Raw genomic sequence first — 26,064 nt, 5'->3', positions numbered from 1 at the left:
ATTTTACACATTGTTTATATACTAAATAAATTCAAATTAATAAAAAAATCCAATTGATGTTTAGGGGGTTGATTCCTATAACATATAACTATTAAACATGAAAAACTTCAAAATATTATCAACTATACTCACTTGCATCATTTGAACAAATTTCATTTTTGAATGAGTTTTTTTTGAAGTAATAGAACAGGTAATAAGACATATTTTTTTTAAACACTGCCCATACACATACCAATCACAATTTTTTTTTTAAAAAGTAAATCAGAAAGTTGTGAATCTCTAGTTATGCTTGCTTAACTCAAATTTCTTTAATTTTTTTGAATCTTTTGATAAAATAATATGTATTTTTTAATATTTTCTCTTGTTTTTTATTCTAATTATTTGTTTTCCATTTATCAAACTAATCATAAGATGAAAAAGATAATAAAATGTTAACCATAGCAAAGAAGAAAATGCATGAAAAAATTTGTAAAACTTTAAAAAAATATTTAGCTTGTATTGAAATTTTTTGATTGCAAGCTTAGGAGAGCAAAAGCTGATATCTGAATGTAATTTGAAAAAATCACGGGGAAAACTCATACTGTGTCTATGACAAATTATACCTAATTTTATTAAGCTGTATAGGTGTTAGTTCAACCAAATATTTATTGAAATAGATAATACACCATTTTTTTAAAATTAATTACTATATGTATTATAGAAACTCAAATAAAAATTATTTCAGAATATAAAATTCAGAATACATTTAAATTACGTAATATGAGATATGAAATAAATATAAATATGAAAATATGTATAATCTATATATGGATATAAATTTATATAATATATAATTACAAATTATATAAATTAATATAAATTAGGTAATATGACAGAAACTGATAAAAATATAAATACAAAAATATATATAATCTTTAAATATATATAATTTTTAAAATTTAAGATATAAAAGATATTGTAAAATATGAGATATAAATATGTAAGATATATAAGATATTGTAAGATATGAGATATAAATTTATATAATATATAATTATAAATTTATATATAATATATAATTACAAATTATATAAACTGATAAAGATTTGTTTTGAAATCAGTTTTTTAGTTTGATTGATTAGTGTAAATGGCAATTGTTGAAGATTTGTATCCCTCGGAAAACGACCTTTTGTACGAAGAGGAGTTGCTTCGAAACCCTTTCAGCCTTAAGCTATGGTGGCGATACCTAATTGCGCGTTTGGAAGCTCCGTTCAAGAAGCGCTTCGTCATTTACGAGAGGGCACTGAAAGCGCTTTCCGGAAGCTACAAGCTGTGGCACGCGTACCTCCGGGAGCGCCTCGACCTCGTTCGCAACCTCCCCGTTACTCACTCTCAATACGACACGCTCAATAACACCTTCGAGCGTGCCTTAGTCACCATGCACAAGATGCCGCGAATTTGGATTATGTATCTGCAAACCCTAACCAATCAGAAATTGGTAACTCGGACTCGCAGGACCTTCGATAGGGCTCTCTGCGCCCTCCCAGTCACCCAGCACGACCGTATCTGGGAACCTTATCTTGTGTTCGTGAGCCAGAAGGGTATTCCCATTGAGACTTCTCTTCGGGTTTATCGCAGGTATTTGAAGTATGATCCCTCTCACATTGAGGATTTTATTGAGTTTTTGCTTAATTCGAGTCTCTGGCAAGAGGCTTCTGATAGGCTGGCTTCGGTGCTCAATGACGACCAGTTTTACTCCATTAAGGGTAAGACCAAGCACCGGCTTTGGTTGGAGTTGTGTGATTTGCTCACACGCCATGCCAATGAGGTTTCTGGGTTGAATGTGGATGCTATCATTAGGGGTGGGATTAGGAAGTTCACTGATGAGGTGGGTAGGCTTTGGACTTCGCTTGCCAAGTATTACATTAGGAGGGGTTTGCCCGAGAAGGCTAGGGATGTGTTTGAGGAGGGTATGTCTACTGTTATCACGGTCAGGGATTTTAGTGTTATATTTGATTCTTACTCGCAGTTTGAAGAGATCATGCTTGAAGAGAGCATGCTTGCTTACAAGATGGATGATGAGGGTGAAGAAAATGGCTTTGAGGAAGTAGAAGAAGAGGATATTCGTTTCAGAGGAAGATTGGCGGAGGAGGATTTTGAGAGGAAGATTTTACATGGGTTTTGGTTGAATGACAAGAATGACATAGACTTGAGGTTGGCTCGGTTTGATTACCTTATGGAGAGGAGGCCGGAGTTGGCTAACAGTGTGCTTTTGCGTCAAAATCCTCATAATGTAGAACAGTGGCACAGGAGGGTGAAGCTCTTTGAAGGGAATCCTACCAAGCAGATACTGACTTACACTGAAGCGGTGAGGACGATTGATCCCATGAAGGCAGTGGGAAAGCCTCATACTTTGTGGGTTGCGTTTGCTAAACTGTATGAGCAGCACAAAGATCTTGCCAATGCCCGTGTCATATTTGATAAGGCAGTGCAGGTGAACTACAAAACCGTGGATAATCTGGCTAGTGTCTGGTGTGAGTGGGCTGAAATGGAGTTAAAGCATAAAAATTTCAAAGGAGCACTTGAGCTGATGAGGCGGGCTACAGCTGAGCCATCAGTTGAGGTGAAGCGAAAAGGTACTCCCAATTCATCATTTCACATTATCTTCTTCTTAGGTTTCGGTAAAAATCGACCCAAACTTTTAAGTTTAGTTTGGCCATTCCTGACCATTTTAAATCAACTTTAGCGGATTAGTTTTTGTGTTCAATTGAAATATATATGGTTTGTAAATGCTGTGTCTGTTTCTAGTCATTCAATCATTATTGATTTCCAATTTAATGATCTACTTGATGAAAATTATACTACGAAAGTATTCATCCAAGAACAAGATTTACATGAAAATATACACAGCCAAAGCCACCAAAAACCCTAGTAAAGTATAAGCTATGACTTCAATTTCACTAAGATTTCTTCAGCTAACTTTGAGATTTCTTCTGCTTCTGTTTGTCTATTCTGCTTCGTGGTTTAACCAATAGACCTGCGTTTGATTGTTGTGGTTCCTAAGAAATGATTTCTTGGGAGAAAAGGGATTTTTGAATATTTCTGGTGCATAAAGAGTTGGCTTACATCTGGATCAGTAGTTTTTCTGTGTCCTAGTCCTACTAGGAATTCTACATTTAGATGATGTAGTAAGAATATAAGATAATTATGTTTGCATTTGATGCTGTGTTCCTTTATTCAACGACAATGTTCAAAAGATAAATATGTTGTGGTTAATAGAGTGTGTTTTATGACCAGTTGCTATGTACTATATGCAAGGCTTTGAAGGGCTTGTTGTTGTGATCCTGTTGGCATGTTGTTAGTGTCAATAAGTTTGTTTGGTGTATGCAGAATTTAATTGCTTTGCTTATTTGGATTCTTATAAGTGAAGGGGTTAAAGCTACTTAGTGGGCTGCAATTTTTTAGACCTTTGGTGCTTTTTAGTCCTGTTATTGTGTGTTCAAATGCGACCTTTAACATATCGTGCTAAATGACTTTTTATTAGTTTCTATTATAGAGTAATAAGGGTTACTATTTGCTTATGAGCACTACTTGTTTCTCTAGCTAGCTTTGACAAGTGTAGGATTGTGAATTTAGTAAAAGGGTAGGATTTAATGATGGTAGTTTGGCCATACATTTTGTAGTGTTTACTATTATGGTCTCATTCTAAATGGCCATGTATTCTTGTTAAATTCTTGGTTGAGTTTTATAAAGTTAAGGATACCAGAGTCCAGAGCTTTATATTTTGGATGAGCTGCTTGATTGATATGTAGTAGTGCAGTTCTATTCTCTTGCATGGTAAAAAATATATGTATGAAACTACCTTTGATTTCTTCTACTGACATGGTATCTAACGTTTTAATGAGAGTCATTATTTGCTTATCGGCACAGCATGTTGCTCTATCTAGCTTAGAAAAGTGCTGGATAGGTTTTGGGTAGGATTATTGATTTGTAGTGTGATGACCATGTAGTTTCATTATATATGGTTCTGTTTTGCTTTTGAAATTCTGAGTTACCACATCCTGTGAGTTAGAATGCCGATGGTCTAGTTGTGCTGTTACATTCCCTTATTACATGATAAAAAATAAATGTATGAAATTATTTTTGGTATTCAGCCGTTGCTATTGATATGTAATTGCTTTAAGAATATTCTACATGAGCATGTTCATCTTAAAACTTGTTTATAACTGGGTTATGGTTTAAAATAGCATGGAAAAGTGGTTTATAAAAAAATTATAACTGGTTTATAAGAAAATGGATTGGATTTTAAATTCAAACCTATTTAAGTAGTTTTGTTTGTATGCTGATCAAATTTATTAAAATCCAAATCATCCCGACCCTAGAGATGTTGTTATAGAGGGTGGACTAACTTTTAAATTGCCTTATGCTTTATTTTAGTGGCTGCGGATGGAAATGAACCAGCCCAGATGAAGCTACATAAGTCCTTGAGATTGTGGACATTTTATGTGGATTTGGAGGAAAGCCTAGGTTCTTTGGACTCTACACGTGCTGTTTATGAGCGAATTTTGGATTTACGAATAGCCACACCACAAATAATCATCAATTATGCATACTTTATATGGGTAGGTTGTACTGTTTTTGTACTGAAATCTTTTGGATTTTACTGACCTGATTTTGGCTTATGGACAATTTCTTTCATTGATTTATGCAGGAAAATAAGTACTTTGAAGATGCTTTTAAAGTTTATGAAAGAGGAGTAAAGATATTTAAGTACCCTCATGTTAAAGACATATGGGTTACATATCTCTCTAAATTTGTGAAGAGATATGGAAAGAATAAATTGGAGCGAGCAAGAGAATTATTTAAAAGTGCAGTTGAATCGGTATGCACAATTTATTTATTTATTGATAGATTTCCAAAATCTAAGTTTTCTTTAAGTGCAATTTCATCACAAGTTTTATATGATGATCCTTTTGCAAGATATAAGAGTGTCAAAGAGATGGATTGGATAAATTCTTAGTCTGATTAATGGATTAGATAAAATAATTCATTTTAAGATTATTTTTTTAATAAACAATTGAAATATCCAGAAAACAGCTGAAAAGGGGAAATTCAATCTCTCCCAAACACTCTATCCATATTCAATGGATGTATATCGATCCATTAAAAAAAATATATTTTAAGAATTAAATAGTTTTTATTTGTAAAATACTCTTTCTATTCTATACTCTCTTTCAAAAACAATTTAGTATACAACTTTATCTCTATGTTTTTAAGTTAACTGTCTAGTTTTTATTTTGTATTTGTTAGTTAAATGGTGTGCTTTTTATGCAATAAGGATTCCAATCACAGGTTCTGTTATGTATGTAGCATGATTGAGAAAAACAAAGTTTTTTAGTTAACTGTCTAGTTTTTATTTTGTATTTTTTAGTTTTGGTGTGCTCCTTATGCAATTAGGATTGCAATCACAGGTTCTGTTGTGTATGTAGCATGATTAAAGAAAAACAATTTGTTGTGTCATTTTGGAACCGAATATTGATTGCAAGAGGGTAGAGATAGCAGTAGACGAGAGAGTATTAAAAAATTAAATATGATAAAGTTATTTTGGATTAATTTTGATCCATCATGTATTAATTGGATGATCCATTGAATTTGAAAATAAAAAGCAGTGGATCCATTTAATTCTACAATCCATTCAATCTGATTCAAGACTTTTTATTTTAACAACGATGAATTTGATTAGATTTTCAATGGATGTAGACGGATCATGTGTTTGGATATGTTTGTTACCTTAACCAGATTGTTATGCATCATCCTAATCCTTCTTTTGGATCATGCTTGCCAAACAGGCCCCAGCTGATCAAGTAAAGCCGCTTTACCTGCAATATGCCAAACTGGAGGAGGACTATGGTCTAGCAGGGGAAGCTATGAAGGTTTATGATCAAGCAACAGAAGCTGTTCCTGACAATGAGAAATTAAGCATGTATGAAATATATATTTCTCGTGCAGCTGAGATATTTGGTGTGCCCGAAACAAGGAGGATCTATGAGAAGGCAATTAATATCTATGAGAATGCAATTAAATCTGATATTTCGAATAAGGATCTTTTGAATAAGGACATCAAAACCTTGAGTTTGAAGTATGCTGAGCTGGAAAAAAGTTTGGGAGAAATTTACCGGGCCCGTGAATTATATGGATTTGCATCTAAATATGCAGATCCACGGTCTGATCCCGAGTTTTGGAATAAGTGGCACGAGTTTGAGGTTCAACACGGGAATGAAGATACTTTCAGAGAAATGCTTCGTATTAAGCGAAGTGTGTCTGCAAGCAACAGACAGGTTACTTTGACTTTTCATATTCACTTTTATATGAGCCTGTAGCCTTGATATTTGCATATATTCTAATTTTCTATTGTTTTTCCAGACACATTTTCTAATGCAGAAGGATCAAACTGTGAATCTTGATGAAGCCAAAGACAAGTTGAATCAGGCTGGGATCCCTGAGGACGAAATGGCTGCTTTAGAAATGCAATTACCACCAGCAGCTGACAATACAGTGACAAAAGATAGAAAAGTTGGGTTTGTGAGTGCTGGAGTTGAATCTCAGTCTGATGGAGGGATAAAAACTAGTGCAAATAACGAGGATATCGAGTTACCAGAAGACAGTGATTCTGATGACGGTGATGATAAGATTGAAATTGCACAAAAAGATGTTCCTTCTGCTGTGTTTGGTGGTTTGATTAGAAAGAGAGATGAGGATGACAAGAATGGAGAGATAGATGCTGCAAAAGATAAAGATAACGAGAATCGGCTTGGTGCTCTTGAGAGAATAAAGAGGCTAAAACGAAATTAACTATTCGGTTGAAGTACAAAACAAGTACATGGTTGCTGATGTAGATTTGTCAAAAATAGAAAAAAAATTGTCACAATTTAATTTTGCAGCCATGATTTGTACCTTTAAGTCAAATGCATGGCTGATACTGGGTTAATACTGTGTAACTGGGTTCTTACTGCACATGGCAGCATTTAACATCCATGAGTCAAATCTGGAATGAAAAAATTAAGTTTGTCATTGATCAGGTCTGTTGAATCCAGTTGCACAGTACTATTATGTTCTTTAAATTTGGATCCTATCCATATCCCTAAACTTTTTGTTAAACTCTTTTTCCATGATGTATATTGGATTGTTACTTGGAAAAAATGATGCCTTGCAATCTTATTCTGTTAATAATTTATTTGGACATGCTTAAATGAGGAAATTCTGGCATGATAGGATGTTGATCGATGACCAGTTTTATGTAGAAAATATGATGACTTCATGGAAACATTAAACATCTTATCAGGAAGTAGAACAGGAGTATGTCAACATCAGAGGAACCTCAACCCAGTTAAAAATGTGATAAATTTAAATATTCGTTAAAATGAACTTTGTTGGTTAATAATTAAAGGGAGAAAAAATCATCTTTAAAGTCACATGCAAAAACTATTCCACTATTCAATAATCAAATGATATTTGAGAACATATCCACTAAAATTATAACAAGAAAATTGACAGTTATAGTGTGAATCGATAAAGGAAAAATAAAAAATTGTACAGAACCCAGTTATATGATACATATAATAACATATAACTGACTGTAAATGATATACCACGGTTACAAAAACATAAATCTTACTACATCCTATGTGTCCTAAACTAAAATAACAAAATATCTCAGGTAATTTATTATGCCATTTTGTTAAAAATGTCTTACATTACTAATCTATTTTACAACTATAAAAAAAAGTACTAAAAATTAAAAGATTAAAATTCATAAAAAATTTAATATGATGAAATAAATTTTTGTATCAACATATAAAACAAAACGATATACGAAATATGATAAAATTTATTGACTTAGAAAATTAACAAAATAGTATAAATTGTAAATTTTATAATTAATTGTTACAATATATGGACACACTCAAAAAACAAGCACATACAGTAGGAAATTTCACATGTGCATTTTTTTGAGTTTCATGCATTAAGAATAATTATAGTTAAATAATATAATTAGGAAAATATGAAGTAATATGTTTTTGAAAAAAGAAATTAAGATTTCACTGTCACACGCATCAATATTTAATAAAAATAATAATTATGAAAATAAAAACTTTAAAATTCTTTTCAATTTTAATTAGACCACTTTTTCTAGACACAAAATGTACTTTTATTTTTATTATTAATTAATCTTTATAATTAAAACATTAAGGATATAAAAAAGTAAGTTGCCAAGTTGGAAAGGATATATGTTTTTTTGTAAGCATGGTATATATTAATAATGTCTAATTTAAAGAATAAAAACGAGTAATGTATAAATTAGGCCAAATTCAAAATGTTTAAAAGGAAAAGAAAGAAAGAGAAAAAAAGTCAAATTTACATCATTTTCATTTTTGTTTTGGTTCTGGGATTTTGTTGGATCAGAGGGTTTCATTCTTAACTGTTTCAGTAACGTGGCTCATTGTTTCTCCATTAATCACATAATGTTTGGTTTGTACTCTTTTTTTTTTTTCCTTTTTTTTAATTTGTTCCGTTTGTGGGTTGACTTTTGTCCGTTTAAACTGTGTGGACGTTCCCAAGACCAAAGTCGGTGGGCTAATATTCAAAGTTTCAAACTTAGTTTCTTCTTTTCACATTCTTTTTTTATATTTTTGCAAATAATTATTTTGTGTTCTTTCACATATTTATCTTTTAGTTGGAATGGTTAGTTTAACGAGGAGCCACGTGTTACTTTTTTTATGGATGAGAAAGATTTATCAAAAGTATTTTATATCCTTTTAATTTTGTTTCTGGTGGACTGTAAATTAGAAAGAAAAAAAGAAAAAAGAATGTATAATTTGTATCTCTTGTAGCAAAAAGAAAAAAAAAATTGATCAATTTTTAAAATTACATTTGTTAAATCACATTTGTAAATTAATGTCTTTTAAATATACAGTTGCAAAATAATAATTTTCAAATTTAAAATGTGTAAAACTTCCACACACACCCAAAAAGCACAATTCATGCCACTTGATCATTTCAAGTTAATACATGTAATGCAAAACCTTAAGCTTTGTTCCGAAAATCAATCAATAGTTTGAATTTGCACATAATAAATTTATGCAGATTGATCCCAAACACGTGTTTGATAAAGTTTTAATTGATTTAATAATTGTTTTTATGGTTAGTACTGGTACTAGGGGGGAAAGAAATAGAGGAGTAAAAGGATATAAGTAAAAGAAACAATAGAAGAGAAATTAAGTGAAAAGAAAAATAGATATTTATATAAAGTATTGTATAAGTTTTATTAAAAAAAGTTAAAAAGAAAGCTAAAAATAGTTTACTAAAATATAAACTAATTTTAAGGATATGAAAGAGAGTTTTAATTATGATTTTTTTATATATAAAAAGTACCTCTTCTTTTAATATTTCTCATTTCAGTATTCCCTACTACTTAATCTCTTGTGCAACACATTTCTTTATTATATGTATAACCATTTTTCTTTCTCTTCATGTACAACAACATATCTTTCATGCCAAATTCTACCAAGAGTTTAATTATTTTGTATACACATGTGTTTATTAATTATATATAATCTTTTCTCAAGGATACATAACGTAGTAATTCTTTTGTACTGTTCACTGAAGAAACAAGAAGATTTAGGTGGCAAGCGTACCTAAGTGGAAAAAATGAGAAACACAAAAAGAGTAACTAAGAGGAAAGGCCCAAAAAAAAAGGCTTTTATGCATGTATGTATAAAAGAGACTTTAACACCAATATTAATCCAAAATTTTAAAATATTAAATTTGTGGGTCTTTTCTTTTCTTTTATATATTGTTTACTTCACTCATCTTCACTTAATTACTGAAACTCCAGATTTAATGTTTAAATTACTCACAAATTTATAATAATTTATATATATATATATATTTAAATTCTTATTTTTAACTTGTGAATTAAGGTGATTGATTAAAAGTGGTTGTGGATAAAGATTGTATGAATAGACACTTGTTTATCATAAAGAACTAAGCAAGTATCCAATAGAAATGTGAAACCTAATATTACATAAGAGAAAAAGGTTTAAAAAGTATTGACCCCCAAAAAATTACAAAGAGGAAGATATCTAAACCTAATTAAGTTCCCCATCTGTTTTTCCTGTTTTATATCCTATCTGGTTCATCTTTAACATGAACCACATATTTGGGATATGGATCAAGCACCTACATATGCCAAAAAACAAACAAAAAATAACAATCATCATCATCACCCTAACCCAACCATAAACTCCTACTGCAAAAGTATCACTGTCTGTCTCCTCCTATTCAAATATTTACACTGTTTCTTCCTTTTTCTGTAAAATGTAACTAATAACATGTTAATTCATTCAGATTAAGCGGCACCGCGGTTAATCATCTGCATGTACTGTTCTAAGGATTGTTGCCTCTGCAACCTCATCTCGTCGTTGAACTTCCGTATGAACGCTTCCACGCGCCGATTCAAATCCTCTTGACTCAGCGACGGCTCTTTCCGCAGCCTCCCGGCGGCGGAAACGTCGAAGAAGGTCTCGTCGGACTGGTTTTCCTGCGATTGGGCGAAGTTGCCGCGGCTCTGCCACGTGTCACACTTCTTCATGTGTCTGCTCAACGGCATGGATCGACCCTCCGTTATGGTCTTCCACGTGGTCTCCAACGTTTCGTGCCGTTTCGCCTTGGCCACCACTCTCAACGCTCTCCCACCTGCACATTCATTGGTCCAATCAACAGCCGCTACATGCAACAACTTGCTAAACGACAATCGCTTCCGCGTTTTCAAAATTAACTGCTAGACACGTTTTTAACGTATGGAAACAGTAATTACAGAATAAATGATCATAGAATATACATAAATCATCATTTATTTATTTATCTTTTAGTCATTATTAAACTGAATAATAATTAGTAGGTTAAAATATATACCTTCAGAAGTGGATTTAGTGAATTTCCGGTGAATGAACCTAGCGGACACGAGAGGCTTCTCCGACGGCGATGGAATCTCCGTTGAGTCTGTTCTCTTGACTTCGATTCCTTGGTGGATTACTTTCTTTTCCGCTTCTTGTTCTTGGAGAACGGGTGAAGGAGGAGGAGGATTTGAATTTGGTTGAGGATTGGAGGAGTGGAATTTGGAGGATGCGACGATGGAGATGATGATGGTGTTGAGAAGGAGGAAGAGGTAAGGAGGCTTGAAGCAGAGGAGGAAGAAGGTCCAGAGGAGAGGGAGGTGTGTGGCTGCGATCGGAAGAGACACTTTCACTCCCAAGGCCGCGAACATGAAGGCGAACCAGAGCAGCAGAACTTTCAGAGAACGCATATTTGGAAGGTTTTGAATGAAAGAGATGAGAGTGAGGTATGTCGGAATGGGAATCAATTTATAGACATGGGGAGGACTGTGGGCCCACACTCATCATTCAATCTCAGCCCTTCAATTCATTATGCCTCTATTCCTTCTTCTACCATTTTTTAATTTCCATTTATTTATTTATGGTTTATAATGGTAAAAATGGTAACTCAAACATATTTCATCTCTTTTCTTTTAATGGTAACCCACCCCTCCATTTTCTTATTGGATTTTGATAGATATTATTTTTTCTTAAATTTTATCAATATTTTTTTAACTAATGATCTCTAGTAAACATCAATAAAAAATAGTTATCTGAAATATAATACTACTAAAAATAAACACGGATAATTTTAGTCTTAAAGAAAATATTTGCAAAAAAGATAAAATAGAAAATACAACACACAAACCTCTGTTAAATCAAAAACTGAATTAAAGAAAAAAAAAGTATAATTTTTTTAAACTATTACTTTTTAGGTAGAATTTTAAATAATCTAATTATATATAATTATTTATAAAATTAGAAATTCATTATCCAAATAACATATTTTAATAATAAAGTATTTTAAATTCTTTATAAAAATAAATGATCTCTTTAAAAAAATTATCCTATCACATAATTAAATTTTGTATACCTTGATGATACTATGATAATTACAAATGAAAATTGCTTAATAAACCTGCTATAAAGATAATTGTAAGATGATTAATTAAGAGTTTTGAAATATATGATGAGCTGAGGTAGATTAGTGTATGAGAAAATATATAATAGATATGAAGTAAATGATGAGAGTGGTGGAGCCATTTCTTAATTATGGTTTGCCAAACTAATTGATGTCCAAAAACTTGAATGGTAAAGGTCAGTTCTTTATATTCTATTCTCACCCTTTTCTTTATAAATCAATCTATCTTCAACTAATAACAAACACTATCAAATCAATATTTTGGTCCCTTTTTGGAATTTTTTTAATTATTCAACAACAATTATCTTAAAAAAGGTTTCTAATTTTTATTACGATTTTTCAGAATAATTAAAAGTACAATTTTTTTTTAATTTAATTACAATTTCCAATAGTTTATTTAATTACTTCCCCTCGTCCTTAATATAAAACACTTTATTCTTAATATAAAACACTTTATTCTTAATATAAAACACTTTTAACAAAAAATTCATATATTAATTAAAATAATTTTTTTTTTGAATTTTTAAGACAATGCTATCAAATCTATCAATGTTATTAATATTTTTTTTAAAATTTATTTATTAATAAAAAAAAGACATGTATGTATAATATTTAATATCAGTAAACAAACGAATTTTTTTATTTATGAAAACTATAAAATGTTTTTTAAAGCTACAAATTTATTTTATCAAAAAAAAAAATTCTGTTTGAGATTTTTTTAGAACAAATAATTTACATTTTTTAAAAGCAAATAATAACATATTTTTTACAGCTTGGTATATTTCACATGAATTAACGAGTCTGGATATTTTCCTCCAACTTATATGAGGTATATATAATAATAAAATAATATATATATATATATATATATATATATATATATATATATATATATATATATATGCAGATAATTTGTGTGTGGTTCAAGGACTTCCCTTGCATGTGGTCCGACTAATTTTAAAATTAGTATACTTTATTATTAACTATTTTATACAAATATAAATAATGATACAAATGTAACATATATAACTTTCTATTTTAATAAAATTAATTTATTAAATAGTTTTGAAAATATAACTTATAGAATGTCGTATATATGATTTAATTTAGATGTTACCGTATTTATTTTATTTTTTATAGTTAAGATATTATTTACTAACCATCATAAAACCATATTTTATATTTCAGAAACCTATATCATAGCATTGTTTTATGACAATTATTTATTTATTTTTAGTAATGTATCTCTTTAATAATTTAAAAAAAGTTATCGAAAAGAGAAAATCTCAACTTAACGAAAAAACTAATGAATATTATATGTTTTAGAAACTAAATGTTTTTATATTATTAAAATAAATATATAATTGTAATGTTCTTCCCACTGTTTTAAAATTAATATATAGTTGCAAGCGAAACATGTGCATGGTCAACAGAAACCGCGTCAACACAGACGTTGCCATAATAGCCAATATTAATAATACTCGTTTTATAACTGACTAATTATCTTTTTAAGAAGATTAATTTGTTTTATAATGTAAAAGTATATGATTACATCGATTTGAAAATTATAAGCACTAATGATATTTTTAAAATTTTGAACTAAAATCTTAAGGATATATACTAAGTATAATTTGTTTAAGAAAATTGTCGTAGGTGACTGTGATTATAGTTTTCATGCAAATGAAATGTGGCTGGGTAGAAAAAAAGTGCATTTCTTACTTCTTAATAGGTACATCTTAAAAATAAAGCAGAAAATGAGGAAGAGAAAGAAAGGTGTAGTGAGGCTATAAATTCCCAACAAAGAGGATTAAAAAATGATGTTGCTTTTAAGGTTAGTTAACTATAATATCTGGGAGAAAAAGACAATTTAACCGATTGATAACGACAATGAAAGTTGTTGTTTATTTGGACATTTAAAACCATAATTTTAGGAGTTTCTGGATTGGGATCCTCATCCTGTTGTTTTGGCAGAGTCACGCGAATTAACCACTTTATCTCTCCAACAGATAAAATGGTCGGTTCAATAAAATTACCACATCCAATATCAACTCACACAACTTTTCTTTAATTCATCCATAAAATTGACTTCTCCTCTTGTTGGTTTCAAGAACGAAACATCCTTGCAATTCCGTCAAAGTCCAGACAAAAACTTATGTGTGATGCTCAGAAGCTAGGTTAAAGGAAGTTTTCAGAAAGATATCCAAAATATAAAAAAAAAGTTATTATATTTTCATGGTTGATGTGATAATATACTACTATTTAATATTGAAATTGTGATATTTTTTCTTCATATTTTGGTTTCATAAGAACTAAACACACAGAGAGCTGATATTGACTACACAAAATGGAAGATCCCAACGTAATAATCATTCTTTTTTGGGTAATATTTAATAAGAGCAGAGCAGGTTTAGTTTAGGTCTTCTTTAGATTATATACGCAAACCATGAGGTTTTCATATAAGAATATGAAAAGCATTAGAAATATTTGAGAAGGTACGTGTCATGATTTGGCAAAGCAGAAGTTATTTGGTGTGAAATTGGTGAAGTTTATGAATATATTATGTGTCGGCAAACAACCTGGGATTTTCATCAGTTTGTGTAGCAAATGGTGGATAATTTCTGAGTGAACAACATAGACCAGACCAAATGGATAAAGATAAAGAAAAGAGAGAAGAAAGTGCAGTTTTGAAATTGAGATTAGTCAATAAGGAAACGTATCATGATTTTGGATAATGTGTAGGGCCCTTATCATTATTTAACTCTCTTAGATTAATGGCAGTTGATAACGTTACAAATTACATCACAGCCTCATTCAGAAAGTGTGAAGTCTAACACGAAGATCATTAAATAAAGAGTGTTTGGTTGAAAGAGAAAGATTAATTATGGTGATGAGAAGCATGTGTTGGTGAAGAACAAGTTAAGGAATGATGAGAGTAACTGAGGGAGTTAGCTTAAACCTTTTGAAGTCAAGAGCGTAGAAAATGGTTACGCTTTTTTTGTAGTATTATTATGCTTCTGCACCGTCCATTTCTCAGCAATGCCCCAAATGTTTGGCTTAGAATGCCACAGCTCAGGTTTAATTAAATTCTACGTTTTTTTTCTTAACAAAAAATCCATTTCTCAATTAATTATAAAACTGAATATGCCATTCCTACTATTTTATTCTTTTCATACACAGTTAAATAGTATTTCGATATAAATTTTATTGTTTTTAGATAAATTAAAAGAAAAATGATAGTTTAATAATTCTTAAAGTTATATATGAGTTTATAAATAAATAAATAAATATATATATATATATATATATATATTAAAGAGTAAATTTAAAATTAAATGATATAAAAAATATTAAAATAATAATATTAAGAGTTGTAATGTAATTATATAAAAATTATAGATTATCAATTTATCATTATTCAAATTAAAATCATAATATCAAAGATATCAAAGACTATACGCGCATTATTAATGAGAGACAATAATAATTTCGAAAAACTTTTAGATAGAATGTAAACGTAGAATCAGTTTATCTTTTTCAAGATATGGGTTCTGATTGAGCATGACCGTATTGTGAGACAGTTGCATCACTCACCTTCACCAAAAATTGCATCTTTTCAAATAGTGGGAGAACTTTGATTGTAAAATGGCTGCTTCTTCCTGCACCTCCGTACCTTCTTCTCTCACCTCCATAAGTTTCCAAAAATACCCTTTTATAATATTTAGGATTATGTAATCTGGAAGTCATTTTTCAAATTTGTAATTAGCTATCGGATTACATAATCCGGAATTTGAATGATTACTTTTCGGATTACATAATCCAGAAATCTTTTTTAACTTCCGGATTATGTAATCCGGAATTCTTTTTTCAAATGCGTTTTCGGATTACATAATCCGGAAGTGACACAAGAAGGATAAAAATGTATTTTCATTTTGTGTATGGAGGTGCCAGAAGAAGACATGGAGGTGCAGGAAGATACAGTCTTGTAAAATTAAATGAGATAAAAGAAGACAGCTTCATTTTAAGCCCAGACAGGCATTTTTACTTCCCTTTATACTGTAGGGTAGGGAGCTTTCATTAAAGTAGCCAAACAGAAAGTAACCAAGTTTCACTAATAGCATCCCATCCGAATGATCAAAATGAAAATTATCATTTTAAAGAACTCCAGATGCTGTTGCACCATCAGGGTATCTCATTTTCATTATAGGTGCAAAGTATGCCACTATTGGTGTAACTTCTTACTGATGTGCTTAAGAGAGGACAGTAGCTATAACAGAGCGTGTCAAAAAAAATTTAGAGAACAGGAATTTAAAATGGGTGGGTCCTCCACACATATGAGATCAGTGTCTGCATCAATAAATGCTGAATTTCGGGTTAGTGGGATGCGTATCCAAAAGGTCATTAACTATTTAATTTGTTTCCAGATTGATATCTAAGTGGGACATTATGGAAACTGGAACTTGTGCTATTGAGGACTATTGCTAAAAGCAAAACTTAGCATGAAACACCGAGGAATCCAAATCAATGTAGCTAGGCAAAAGAATTCAAGTTTCAATTAATGTATTGATAAGCTATTCCCTGTATCCAAACCATGAAAGTATCTCTGACTGTAACACAGTAATCAGAAACAAACATCATCCCGAGCAAATGGCCATCATGGTAGATAGCAAATTAATAAAAACTAATATCTTTTGGTATGGTTGGGAAATTACAACTAAAAAGAAAACAATACACAGCTAGTGGATGGGCAGCCTTGTACAGTAAAATAACCTTAAAAAAAGAGCAAATACACTTGGCATCAATGTTTTCATGTTTCAAGCGCCACAATAGAGAACTCTTAAATACATATCTGTAGCCTGATGTTTTTAGCTATCATAGTTAGTCATTTTTCTTGTTTTGTCTAAGCATTTTCTCAACTTCTCCACTATATGGTGCAGGATGATAAGCATACTGTTGAAGAACAGAAAAGATAACCATCTCTACACATACCAAAATATTCTGCATTGCTTCCTCAATGTGTTCCACATCTAACCGCAAATGACGAGATTGAATGACGCCAAATTTTGCTAAAACCTCCAGCAACATTCCCTGCACGTGGCAAAGAGAGTTCGTTATTATCAAATAAACAGCCCTAGATGATGATGCAATTATATATGAAGGATAATACAAAAATATACGGCTAGGAAAAGAATGAAGTTAAATGTAAGAGACAAATGGATGGATCAAGTAAATTGAAGAACAAAAAGTTGTAAATGGAATGGAATGGCCCATCAGTTGGGGAATTCTTCTTGATGGAACTGCTAGGATACTGAGGAATGAACAACAAAATCCAAACTAATTCATCATTCAAAATTTGGGACAAAAGTTAAGGGAAATTAATTTCTAACGAAGTTTCAATTTTTAAATAATTCAGAAAGATGTTAGTCTTTAGTTTAGATTTGACATGAGTAGCAAAGAATCTCAATATCAAATTGTCTGATTCATTTCTGATTTGTATTCTTTCCCAATAAATAGACACAGTACAGGGAAGAATATGGGATGATTTTCCCATTTATAACAAAAAATCAATGTTGATTTTCTCTAATTCCTAATTTGCACATTTTAGACTGGATACAATTCTTAGTTTAACACACAACTGTACTTGAACAAGGACGATTCCTGGGCTAATACTCGGAAGGTCTTGAAGATTTATTAAAGATATTTAGTAATTAGATCATGACCATGCAAATTGACTCTATCAGTGAATGATTTAGCTACTTCACCGGCAAAGTATTTACATAAACACTCCCCAAACTACAATACAATAGGAACTTAAGCTGTCCAAAAAATAAAATCCAACCTGATCAAGTGTTTTATAGTAACAACAATAAAACTGACAAGCACTCAGTGAGATCAGTTGCATGGATCAAAACCCACCATATCGTTCTGTTGTAAATCACGCCTATAGTTTTCCTTAGCCTTCTTCTAGTGACTGGGTTACTTTTCCATTTGGTCTACTCTCCTTACTTGGGCTTCTATAAGTTTTCTCATGCCTGAACTACCAAAGGTTGTACCATCTTTTCTACAATAGGTGCTACCTCCATATTTTCCATGTATCCCTAAACCTGTTTTGCCTAGTGTGTTCAGTCATCAAACACAAGACACTCATTTGTGCTACATTGAGTTTTTCTCTTGATGGCTACACCAAAATAAGTAAATAATAAGTAAAATCATAATATAGCCTAATTATTTGTATCGATTCTATAAGTAAAGACATATTTTTTTTTCTGTATGTAAAGAAAAGACCATACCAACAAGCATTATTATAAGTTCAGCATGTTTTGTGGTTCAAAAATTGCAGTTTCTATATTCCTCTAACAGGGAGGGGTCTGCGGCTCTCTGCTGCCATTAACTCAGATTATCTGATGACTATATAAAGGATATGGAGTTTACCTGCCAAAAGCAGAAGAAAACAATCCCTTTGATACACAAGAATTTCGCTAGAGGTGTGTGTGGTGCCAGTTCTTTAGCAAACACATGGTAAAAGACCACCAGAGAATACAAGGCTAACGACACAGATATGTTGAGGATGATGGTGAATGTCCAGCTCAACCAAGTTGGATACAGCCCAAGTAACTGTAATGAAATCATCAGAATGGAACATACTGGACGGATAACAACAAATTGCCATGTCCAATATTTTAGAAGCTTCAAATTGCGGTAGTTCAGGTGAACAGTATGAGGCTGCAAAAGTTCAATTTACACAATTATGAATACAATGACATCATTAACGACATATACAATAAGTAAATTTCTTGTGAGAAGAACAAATCCATTCTCCTCAAAAGTTTAGCACAGTTCTAAGTAGTCACACCTGAAAAAGTGTCATGGGAAAAGAGTGATGAATTTCCCTGCCTTTAATTTCATCGGGCACAACGTTTCCACTGATTGATATGTTCAAGTAACTATACATCAAAGCCAGAAACTTGGCAATGACCAAAGCTTCATAACATTCTTTAACTGACTCCAAAAAGGTGAAAAACTCCTTGCTTCCTCTAATATCCAAGAGACCCACAAAGGAGACAGTTGCATAAAGGGGAGCCATAAGAATGATGATGAGTATAGCCTTTTGCTCTTTTGGATTCTTCCAATAGAAGAGATGCTGAGACAATAACTGCGATGTGAAATGCATGGAAAGCATAACACAAAACGCAGATCCCATCACAGTAATCTGTGCGGGATTGAGTGTGCTTAGATCTATCATTTCTCACAACACTCTGTCTGAGATGAAAGCCTAACAGAAGATTTCAGAACCTGCAAAATAAATTTAAAAAAGGTCAACAAAAGGAAATTAGAGCATCAAAGAATACCCTCAAAGAGAAAACTAAAATTAAGTCCAATACATAATAATAAAAAGCAATATAATTCGCAGCAAGACCAAAACAAGTTTGCTTCATAAGATAACAACCTAGTTCCTCTCGAAATTCAAATAAACAAGGACCACTTCACTTTGGAAAAGACGAGTTTCGGATTCAGCTAACAACTAAAAAGCAAACTTGATTTATGAACAAATCCAATGGGAATAATAGAAAGATGTTGAAAAGAGAAAGCACGAAACACACCTAAATCGACGCGATTCAACAAATGTGGCAGCTGAAGCTATGAAAGGAAGGGTTTAAGATAGTATAAATTAATAATTCAGACACGTGGCACCAATTATTATACGTCACTCTGTGTCAACCATGGTGTGCGCTTATTAGTTCTTAGGGTGATTCGTCAATGGAGACGATGGAACCAGAAATTCAATTTGTAGACTACACTGAAAATTTTATCAATAAAATGAGAAATATTATATTTATAAAATATTATTAATATATTAATAAATAATTAAATAATTGTAATTTATCTAGGTATATATTTTAATTTTTTTTTCAATAAAGATGCATAGAGATGTCTTATATAAATAATTTTATACAACCTTAAATTGAAATATTTTAATAATAAATTTTACAATATATATTTTCACCTAATACAATCAACTCATACAATTTGTAAGTAAAGAAATTTATATAATATATCAAATCACAAAAAAAAATAAACATACATTAAAAAATAGAAATATAATAGTTATTAATATTAATAATGTTTGAACAACATATATGGTTGTCCATATTAAGTTCAACCTGTATAGTTAGCATATACATTTCTTATGAAGGAAGAAGGAATACGTTTTTCTAAATTTTGGGAAATGATAGTGATAGTAAATAAATTGTTATTTTCCATTATGAATGAGAAGTACAAAAAAACCATAGAAAGAAGATTGGGTAAACAATGAATTTAAAATGTAAAAAAAACTTCAAAAATTAGGTATACGTTGAATTAAGAAACTTTTATGAGGCAACACATCAATCCAATCCAGCGGAGCAGAGTGGATGCCAAAAAAATGCACCCTCTTGAATAAATAAGCATTTTTGTGGTTAAATTTCCCTTCACACATATCCCTATCTAAAAAAATTAACAGAATTCCAAATAAAGAGGGTGCATATTTGAATGCACATCATAAATTTATTTTAATATATCATATTTTAAATTCTAAATTAGCAAAAATTACATTTTATAATTAAAATTTTAATTTAATTTATTTTTAATTAGTTAGCGTATACATTTAGTATGAAGTGGGAATACATTTGTCTTAATTTTTGAAAATGACAATGATACTAAATAAATTGATATTCTGCATTATGAATGAAAAGTACAGAAAATCATAAAAATAATATTGATGCATATTTAAACATATGTGTGCACATTATAAATTCATTTTAATATATGATATTTTTAATTCTAAATTAACAAAAATTATATTTTATAATTAAAATTTTAATTTAATTTAATTTTAATTAATTAGCATATACATTTAGTATGAAGTAGGAATACGTTTTTCTAAATTTTGGGAAATGACAGTTATAGTAAATAAATTGCTATTTTCCATTATGAATAAGAAGTACAGAAAACCATAAAAGAATATTTGTGCATATTTGAACATACATGTGCACATTATAAATTCATTTTAATATATCATTTTTTTAATTCCAATTTAACAAAAAATACATTTTATAATTACAATTTTAATTTAATTAATTTTTAATTTAATTACATTTTATATTCTCCTGAATGCTTTGATTTATCATACCAGAGAACAACTCCACAATGAACACATTGACCAACATAGAAAAAATCTGAAAATTTAAAAAAGAATCATAAAATTATCTTTCTATAATACACATGCTAAAACGTTATACTGAATCATTAGTTATATTAAGATGTACTTTGACCAAGTAATAATAATGTTCTAACCTTGCAATTCAGATTTTAAATATAGTTCGCTTCTAAAATTGTTGTGTATATCATGAGATAAATAAGAAGAATCATATTTATACATATGAAAAGCTTTAAGACTTACCTGTATTTAAAGGACATGAGGGTTGCTTATTCTCTAAGTTTGATATTGCATTATGTGAAAAATTACACTCTTCTCCATGGTTTGTATATGTTAAGTTTTTCTTTTGGGTTGTATATTGTGGGGTAACAACCATGACAGTTTTCTCAATTGCATTCTCAAATGAACTTTTGTACTCTTTATGTCAGAAACCGCATCATGTGTGTAGTTTAATCCATATGAAAATGTTGTTAACTTATTCCTTTGGCTTGTGGATTCTTGGTTGAAAATCATCTTCAATTTCTTTTGGATTGGGGCCTGATTTGTCACGAACATCTGCAATGTAGTTTTGATTTTAATACATTATTAACAGTAAATAATAACCAACAATGAGAACCTCATTTACCTGTTGTTAAAAAAGAATTTGTTTCTCCATAAGAAATTGTGGTTGTCTAAGGACTTTTTTTTGCTGCAATTTTTATCTGGAGTACCTTAAGAATAAAGTCATCAATAACAAACTTCAATTCTATATTTAAAAAAAAAATGGCATATAAGTTTGGTAACTTATATATGGTATATTTCAATAAAGTTTAGCAATAGCTGGACAGACTATTCATTATAATGTCACCAAAGAAAGAATGTTTGAGCTTAAATCCAATACTACACTTGAAATTTCATTTATTACAACCTATTAATAAATCCATTACATGGGTTAAAGTCATGCACTACATAACACACTTGAAAGATACAAACAACATATTTGATTATTCACATTAATAATCAAATCTCAAATGATTTATAGATATTTGAAATATTGTATGAACAATCTTCAATCTTATAACAATGTCGTGGAACATTTTGGTTCTCCTCTGCAACTTTGTTATCACAGAACTTTCAGCATACTCTAACAATCTTCATCCAATGAGGATCAAAACATACAAACCTACAAAATAGCAATACACAACTATACAATGAAATACATAACATGTCATATATAATAGTAATCATAATATCCTCAAAACATAAAATAGTTATGACATTGTTTTGCATAATATATCGAATCCACTACAATATTACATAAGTAAGCAAATTACTCTCATATACTCAAAAGATCAAATGTCACACATAAATTTTAAATAACATTTCACTTCTCAATTTTAACAGTTCTTTTGAATGTCTTGAGTGGCAGATTGTCCTTTCCAACTTGCAACAATGGTGGAGATTGTCTCTTGAGTGGAGTCACTATAACATTTTCATTGCTCAAATCCACAGTTTGAGATTGCGACTCATTGCATTCACTCCCAAACTTTGTCAACAAATCATGTTTCAATACACACACTTTCAGAACAAATGTTTTCAAGTAATGTTATTTTCTATTAGAATTTATTTATACCTCTGTGATGTTCTCACAGGAAGCATTAGTTAATGGTAGCTTTCCTTTTCCTTTTTTTCCATTTTGATCATATATCTCCTTATCAAACAAATGAGGATTTAAACAAATCAGTACTTAATAGACATTTTATATTACAGACATTGTACAGTAAAACATAACTTACCAATGAACTATTATTGTCACTGATGAAACATTGAATGATGTCTTCATCCACACAAATTTTTTTAACTCTAGTTTGCTCAAACCTGAAGCCTTTATCCATTTTTGAATCAACCTTAAACAAAATATTTTTCTCCAATATTTGTGCAAATTCATTTGGAAGATTTCCGTTCTAAAATAAAAATGAAATTCAAATTAATCAATGCACGGATTATATATATATATATATATAATTAACATTTAAAGGTGTGCAACAATAACCTTATCATGGCTTTCAAACATTTCAGTACATGATTTACTCAGCAGTGAACTTGCTTCTCTGTCAAAAAGCATGAAGGTTGTAAAATCAGTGTCATCTATCACACGAAGTTGCACTTTATACCTGCCATACAAATACAATATGCTCAACACAACACATTAGTATTGTACTATAATCAATATTCTAGTAGATATCAATAACACATACTTCAAAACGTGTACCTAAGGGTGACCTTCATTACGTGTTTATTGCATTTTTCACAAAAAAACATTTTGGAGTCGGGGTAAACTGCCTTGTTACAGATGCATGCAGTATACCACCAATCATTATCATCCACAACATGTTTTATAGTTGCAAGAACTATGAATGGGTTGACCTATTTCAATAAAATGTAAAAATAAGTGAAAACAAAAGACATATAAGAATTTAAAATATATAATGACGTTTAGTTCTCTACAATCCTTCAACCCTGTTATGGTGTTCCTAGTGGTGGTCTGAAGAAACTCATCTTTAGGAGTTTGCTTTGAAGATTCACACAGTTGGCTGAGCCCCTGAGATGGAGACTCCATTGTTTCTAACATCCTTTACCATTAAAAACAAATTATAATACATTAAAAAAAGCTTTTGACCAATATCAAATAATGATATTTCTAAAGTACCTCTTTTTCAACAATAATGCTTCTTCAGTCAGTACATTATATTCCACTCTTGTGCAATCAATACAGTTCTGAACATAGATGTTGTCTATATAATAAAAAATTAACATGTAAGAAAATTAAGATATCAAGACTAATAACAAATAATAGAGATAAGATACTTTGATTAATCCAAAATGATACCTCTGAAGAACTTGACTTTGGCAAATTCTATAAATATGACTGCTTTGTCTACTTCCCCAGTTGACAGAAATGCATTTAACTGATCTACATAAGTCCCAAAAAGGGTGCATTGAATCCTAAAACTACTCTCACAAAACAACTCTGTTACACAATCAGTTTAAAAAAATAGTGGATAGAAGTTAGAAGATTACCCATCACAATCTATGGAGATGACATTCATTTTGGTAAATTTTCCTTCCTTTGTCAACTCCCGCTCTGTGCCAACTCCAGTCAGAACTCCAATTATATCTGCATCAAACACTAAGAAGTTAATAACAGAAAACTTGTATTGAAAAGATACAAAAAACCAGCAGAAAAGTTAATTTAACTAACCCACTAAAAAATCGGTGTCAAAGCCATCGGCAAAAAGCAGTGAAAGAGGGGTGTAATGTGGTTTAGTTTGTGTACCACTTCATTAGCCCTTAAAGATACCTTTGTTCCATATTGGAAGTTAATCTTATAAGCATGTTTAGTTGTTCTGTAAGATCCTAAATTGGATGTCACACTAAACGATTGGATGGAATACACATGACCTTCAGATATCTGACTCTGGAATTTATATATTAGTGTCCTCCTCACAGATGCATGGATTCGTACTCCCTAAAAAAATACATAAGGAAAACATGTTCAAAAGCAACCCGTATAAAATATATGCAAGTCACAACTCTGAGTTTTATGGAAAACTTACTTTTTGATCTTGTAGCACCATCTCTAGTGAAAAAGAAATTTTCTGTTTCGTGAAATCTTGCACACACCATAGCCATAAGACTCTAACAACCACATTCAACTTTCCATGTGTCAACTAAATTTTAACCCAGTTAAGGTAAACCCAAGGCACGACTTTTTTTAGAGCATACATAAACTAATTGTCTTGCAAGAATTCTCCCCTCTAGACAATGAAAGGTACATCATGTTGCCTATATACAAAAGCAATTTTGCACATACTTTTTACAGTTTTAGGATGACTTCTTGTACTTTATACACTATTGAAGAAAAAATTGATCATTGTGCACTGCTCTCATAAACCTCATTCAAACAATGTTATGAATTCACACAAAATTAGTACCGTTTTGTTGATACTTTCCAGAATCCACTTTTTATTTGGCAGCCCAATTTGAACAACGTTTGGAAAGGCTATGGCAGACCTTTTGCTTTACCACCCAGAACTTTATAGGATTGGCAGTTGTGGCAATTGGTTGACTCCATGAAACACACCAGGTTGAATTATACAGATCTGCAAATATTGATGAATGTGCATTGCTCTCATAAACCATAAAAAATGTTAAAAATGCAGCCCATGCAACAAAAAGTACTTTTGCACATACTTTTTTACAGTTTTGGGAAGGCTTATTCAAGTTTATATACACTATTGGAGAAAACATTACTTTATACACTAATGGAGAAAACATTGACAAATGTGTGCCGTAATACAAACAAACTTCATTGAAACATTGTCATAAATTTTCTCAAAATTGGCGCCACATGAATTCCCACAATCCACTTTATATTTTTTTTATTAAATTTTACAAATTACAGTTTTTACAAACTTATTTAAAGATAGAGATGGTGATAGATGATGAAACTTTATTCTTGAAGCAATAATCCGGCGCCAAATCTTGATTTCCAAAAAAAAATTTAGAAAAAACATGAAAGCTTTTGCATTGCATGTCGGAAAGAAACAATAAAATCAACAGATGAACACATTATAAATGAAAATAAATCATAAATTTAAAAAATAGTAATGGTGAAAAAAAGTAAAAAACAGATAACTATAAACAACAAATATGGTGAAAACATATTCACAAACCTGTCAAAGGTTGCAAACTTTAATCAGAATCAGACAACCAAAGATAGAAAAAACATGAAAGCTTTTGCATGTAAAAAAGAAACAATAAAATTAACAGATGAA

The 26,064-nt window shown here is 30.7% G+C and overlaps 4 protein-coding genes across 5 annotated transcripts; 1 reads left to right on the top strand and 3 right to left on the bottom strand.

Annotated features, from left to right (window-relative positions):
* Nucleotides 1-1,087: 1,087 nt before the first annotated feature.
* Nucleotides 1,088-7,192, top strand: LOC137832646 (uncharacterized). Its single transcript, XM_068640928.2, has 5 exons — nt 1,088-2,615; nt 4,417-4,601; nt 4,691-4,861; nt 5,829-6,317; nt 6,403-7,192. Exons 1-5 carry the CDS (start codon nt 1,127-1,129, stop codon nt 6,829-6,831), a joined length of 2,763 nt encoding a protein of 920 aa, XP_068497029.2. The 5' UTR covers nt 1,088-1,126; the 3' UTR covers nt 6,832-7,192.
* Nucleotides 7,193-10,009: 2,817 nt separating this feature from the next.
* On the bottom strand, nt 10,010-11,371 carry LOC137832647 (uncharacterized). The gene is made up of 2 exons (XM_068640929.2): nt 10,954-11,371; nt 10,010-10,734 (listed from the first exon to the last, which is right to left on the bottom strand). The coding sequence occupies exons 1-2, from the start codon at nt 11,342-11,344 to the stop codon at nt 10,388-10,390; spliced, it is 738 nt and encodes a 245-aa protein (XP_068497030.1). The 5' UTR covers nt 11,345-11,371; the 3' UTR covers nt 10,010-10,387.
* A 5,317-nt stretch (nt 11,372-16,688) lies between these two features.
* Nucleotides 16,689-19,860, bottom strand: LOC137832640 (uncharacterized). Of its 2 annotated transcripts, none has more exons than XM_068640919.2 (4): nt 19,653-19,860; nt 18,905-19,344; nt 18,484-18,774; nt 16,689-17,139 (listed from the first exon to the last, which is right to left on the bottom strand). In XM_068640919.2, the coding sequence occupies exons 2-4, from the start codon at nt 19,292-19,294 to the stop codon at nt 16,930-16,932; spliced, it is 891 nt and encodes a 296-aa protein (XP_068497020.1). In that variant the 5' UTR covers nt 19,295-19,344; nt 19,653-19,860; the 3' UTR covers nt 16,689-16,929. The 2 variants fall into 2 exon arrangements, with proteins under 2 accessions (XP_068497020.1, XP_068497021.1); XM_068640920.2 differs by having other exon boundaries at nt 19,499-19,678.
* Nucleotides 19,861-22,610: 2,750 nt separating this feature from the next.
* Nucleotides 22,611-24,864, bottom strand: LOC137833581 (uncharacterized). Its single transcript, XM_090303961.1, has 11 exons — nt 24,844-24,864; nt 24,564-24,755; nt 24,308-24,438; nt 24,117-24,238; nt 23,937-24,021; nt 23,721-23,859; nt 23,595-23,653; nt 23,280-23,400; nt 23,023-23,190; nt 22,860-22,937; nt 22,611-22,772 (listed from the first exon to the last, which is right to left on the bottom strand). Exons 1-11 carry the CDS (start codon nt 24,862-24,864, stop codon nt 22,611-22,613), a joined length of 1,278 nt encoding a protein of 425 aa, XP_090160087.1.
* Between the last annotated feature and the right edge of the window lie 1,200 nt (nt 24,865-26,064).

Source organism: Phaseolus vulgaris, chromosome 6 (assembly GCF_051622355.1).
Source record: "Phaseolus vulgaris cultivar YP4 chromosome 6, ASM5162235v1, whole genome shotgun sequence".
In the NCBI taxonomy this organism is placed as follows: Eukaryota; Viridiplantae; Streptophyta; class Magnoliopsida; order Fabales; family Fabaceae; genus Phaseolus; species Phaseolus vulgaris.
The sequence above is the reverse complement of the archived record's forward strand: the minus strand, read 5'-3'. Positions and strand labels throughout refer to the sequence as shown.

Excerpts from the sequence above, each read along its gene's own strand:
- LOC137832647 (XM_068640929.2), bottom strand. The coding sequence starts at position 11,344 with ATGCGTTCTCTGAAAGTTCTGCTGCTCTGGTTCGCCTTCATGTTCGCG. Across the intron at positions 10,735-10,953 it reads CACTAAATCCACTTCTGAAG|GTGGGAGAGCGTTGAGAGTG; the intron begins GTATATATTTTA and ends ATGAATGTGCAG.
- LOC137833581 (XM_090303961.1), bottom strand. The coding sequence starts at position 24,864 with ATGGTGCTACAAGATCAAAAA. Across the intron at positions 23,860-23,936 it reads GCATTATTGTTGAAAAAGAG|GATGTTAGAAACAATGGAGT; the intron begins GTACTTTAGAAA and ends TTAATGGTAAAG. Across the intron at positions 22,938-23,022 it reads GTGACAATAATAGTTCATTG|GAGATATATGATCAAAATGG; the intron begins GTAAGTTATGTT and ends TTGTTTGATAAG.
- LOC137832646 (XM_068640928.2), top strand. The coding sequence starts at position 1,127 with ATGGCAATTGTTGAAGATTTGTATCCCTCGGAAAACGACCTTTTGTAC. Across the intron at positions 4,602-4,690 it reads ATTATGCATACTTTATATGG|GAAAATAAGTACTTTGAAGA; the intron begins GTAGGTTGTACT and ends TGATTTATGCAG. Across the intron at positions 6,318-6,402 it reads TGTCTGCAAGCAACAGACAG|ACACATTTTCTAATGCAGAA; the intron begins GTTACTTTGACT and ends TTGTTTTTCCAG.
- LOC137832640 (XM_068640919.2), bottom strand. The coding sequence starts at position 19,294 with ATGATAGATCTAAGCACACTCAATCCCGCACAGATTACTGTGATGGGA. Across the intron at positions 18,775-18,904 it reads TTCCCATGACACTTTTTCAG|CCTCATACTGTTCACCTGAA; the intron begins GTGTGACTACTT and ends GAACTTTTGCAG. Across the intron at positions 17,140-18,483 it reads TTTTCTTCTGCTTTTGGCAG|GGAATGTTGCTGGAGGTTTT; the intron begins GTAAACTCCATA and ends TGCCACGTGCAG.